We start from the raw sequence: 3523 nt of genomic DNA, 5'->3' as shown, positions 1-3523 counted from the left end.
ATAATATAATATAATATACTATTATATAATGTAATATAATAAATATATTAAAAACATAACAAGGTGGAGTAAACTTACGTAACGCGTATCATGGAGTAAACCTCCAGTCTTAGCTCCCGGTGGGCTAATAGTGGCATACTGAAGCATCGGCTACAGGGCGTATCCTGTCCGATGTACTCAGCCGCACGCTGGTAAGCGTCACAGGACTCCAAAAACGACCAAGATATAATCGTGCTGGGAAACGGGTGCATCTAGCGTAGGCGAATGTATCATGTGTGGGCGTCAGAACCCTTAGTGAACTGCACATTAGGGTAGGTGACCAACACGTCGTCACCCTGTGGGGGTCCGCGGCCCCGCCCACGGCCCTGGCCCCGACCCCAGCCACGGACCCGGGCCCGACCCCACCCCATCTGCTGCTCATACTCCTGCTCGTATTCCTGCTCGAGCTCCTCCTCAATCTCGTCCCCAAACTATAATAATAACAAATAATAATATTTATAACAGTAACAATTACAATAATAACAATAACAACAACAACAATAATAATAATAATAATATTTATAATAATAAAAAATAAATAATAACAATACTAATTAAAAAAATTATATATCAGAGGCGGCGTATAGGGCTATACGCCGCCACTGATAGTCCCTGCAAACCGACCGCCGGACTCCGGCCGACGGTTTTATCCATCCACACAACAGCATCATCATCATCACATCATCAACAATACATCATCATCATCTTAACATATTCATCATCATCAACATAATATTAAAAAATTACCTCCATGTCGTGTCGGTGTTGGGTCAAATCTCCTCGGCTCGTGTCGTATTCCGGTCGGTGTCAGTCCAATATAGACTCGTGTGTGGATGCTCGGATGCTCGGACGGGAGTTTTGAAATTTGAAATGAAGTGGCAGTTGAGCAGCCGACCAGCAATATAAGGGGCACAAATACGCCGCGTATAGGTCTATACGCGGCGTATTCTCCCTATTTTTTTATTTATTATTATTAATAATTAGTATTTATTATTTATTAGTTATTAATATTAATATTAATATTAATTTGTTATTTAATTATTAATATTTAGTTATTAATATTAAAATTAATATTAATTTGTTATTTGTATTATTTTTATTTTATATTATTTAGTTATTATTCGTATTTTTATTATTTACTATTATTATTAGTTATTAGTTATTAATATTAATATTAAATTTTTATTTAATTATTGTTATTTATTATTAACATTATTAGTATTTATTATTATTATTATTATTATAATAGACTTTTCATCCATTGATACATTGTCTTCTATAAGCTGTCTAGATCTACGTTAGAGGATTCCCTTCGCCAACCCTTGCGTATCTGTTCGTACTCTTTCATACGTTGTCCATACAGTGTTTTCCATTCGAGGGCCGCTGGTACGGCGCTTCTTTCCCAAATAAGGCTCAGCATAGGCATTGGGAAATCTCCTACCAGTTTGATATATATCCAGTGGTCACCTCCCCAGTTAGCGATGCCTATAACCACTAGATCCGGAATCAAGTCACGACCGATTCTTAATGGGAAGTAAGATTCCGTCTGATTTCCAGCTAGGTTGACTAACACACACGCGTATGTCTGAGCAGCCACGTGCCCGTCACCGGGTACACTGAACCAACGACACGGCGGCACCGGTTTGACCTTGTTGGAGTACGGAATGCTGGAATGAACCCAGCCGTACAATCTGTCATCCTCTTTGTTGAACATCGCCCTCCACCACCCTTCGTTCGTTTCCAGCTCGTTCTGCATAGCCCGCCTAATATCCGGCCAGAGTTTCTCATGTATCCCCAAACCCACGACGATTGATCGGAAACCGCACTTACCGTCTGGGCGTACGTTTCTGATGTTTGCGATGAACGGCTGGGCCCAGCTAGGAATGACGCTCCTAAACATTTCTATCACCAGTACTTGTGCTGGCAAAACCATTAAAGGAAACCCGAGGTGAGCTCCCGTAGGTTTCGATGTCTTTGGTCGTCCCCGAGAAGTTTTAAACTGCGACGCTGACTGGGACAACGAACGAGTCAGCGGGGATGGGGTGGGGGTTTCTTGGCTGGGCCCCTGTGACAAGGATGAGTTGTAGGAGCTGTGTCTAGGGAGATCTGGAGCGGGGGTGTATGAGCTGTGTCTGGGAGATCTGGAGCGGGGGTGTATGAGCTGTGCCTCGGGGGATCTGCTTTTTTGGGACGCCCCCGAGGATCCTCTCTATTTTTGAGTGAATTCTTTTTAGATCTCCCTGGAATAGCAGATATGAGCTTCGCGAAAAAACTTTTCTTCTGATTAGGGTCATCTATAGACGACAACGTATTGTTGATTTCATGCATACCTGCTTCGTAGTCTGGCTCCTCGTTCGGCTGATAGGCTGGATCAAAATTAAGCCTCCTCCAGAACGGGTCAACATCCTTTATTGGTATACACGTGTCGTTAACTATGTATCCCTCAATCCGACAAGCACATGGCAGCCCCGAAGACGAATATAAATGGTGGTCGCATGAAGCCCCGCCGTCACGCATCTTGTGTATCAACTCATACTCGTTCATAAGTAGACCCAGAGAGTGAATCGACACCCTGTTTATTAACTTCTTCAACCAAACGTGCTGTCGATGTCCTTCCATGACCTTGGAACGGGAGTCGTGAAAAGATGTACCAATCTCATTCATCTGCGAGTCGACCATTTTAAGGATATGCCTGGCAATTGTGTCGAGCGAGTTGTTGCTTCCACTAAGGCACCTTATCAGATTTGCGTGCTGGCTCTCAACTCGGTTCGTCGTTGTTTCGCCGTAGTTTCGGCGTTCGTCGATCCTGCATGTGTATGTATGGATCCAGCCAGTTGTTGCGAATGTATTGCCAGACCTCTGAAAAATAAAGGGAAACGTTATTAAGACGTATGTTTAGGATATTAAAAACTGTCATCCGGTTCGAAGGACTCACCTCCTCTATTGTCCTATATCAAATGACGTTCCATATTGATGCAACTGTTGTTGTAGTCCTGTATCGTCGGAGACTGATACAGGACCTTCCACCAATACGCAAAGTCCGTCCCCATATCCGTCCTATATAGGCCCTTAAATTTTCTCCTTATATTCTCGAATATGTACCACCTGCATTAAATTTTTGCTGGCATTAGGGAAGACCGCGTCGCAGGTGTTCATGAGGGCCTGGTTCGCGTCAGTCAGGATCACGCGTGGCTCCATGCAGTCATCGAGCATTTGTTTAATTTTCTCCAGAGCCCAGGTGAAGTTCCTCTGCTGTTCCCTGATAACAAATGTGGTGGCGATACAAAACGACTTTGATGTCGACGTCACACCGATAAACTGAACCAACGGCCAGTCATACATGTTGATGTTGTACGTCGTGTCAATCATCAACACCTCGGGGAACGCACGCCACATCTTATGCGACTTATTATGACAGAAGAAAATTTCCTCCATCCCGTCGTCGGTATCACTCTCCCGGGTATAGAACGTGAAACCGTTGCCA

At 43.7% G+C, this 3523-nt stretch overlaps 1 protein-coding gene across 1 annotated transcript; it reads right to left on the bottom strand.

The window, feature by feature from the left end:
- Positions 1 to 1315: 1315 nt before the first annotated feature.
- Positions 1316 to 1972, bottom strand: LOC143603216 (uncharacterized). Its single transcript, XM_077080091.1, has one exon. It carries the CDS (start codon positions 1970 to 1972, stop codon positions 1316 to 1318), a length of 657 nt encoding a protein of 218 aa, XP_076936206.1.
- Between the last annotated feature and the right edge of the window lie 1551 nt (positions 1973 to 3523).

Source organism: Bidens hawaiensis, unplaced genomic scaffold (genome assembly GCF_021521415.1).
Source record: "Bidens hawaiensis isolate Kalapana, Puna unplaced genomic scaffold, B.hawaiensis_p1.1 tig00061053_1, whole genome shotgun sequence".
Taxonomy (NCBI): Eukaryota; Viridiplantae; Streptophyta; class Magnoliopsida; order Asterales; family Asteraceae; genus Bidens; species Bidens hawaiensis.
This window is presented reverse-complemented; position numbering and strand designations above follow the sequence as displayed.

Coding starts and splice junctions, on each gene's coding strand:
- LOC143603216 (XM_077080091.1), bottom strand. CDS start 1,972: ATGGTTTTGCCAGCACAAGTACTGGTGATAGAAATGTTTAGGAGCGTC.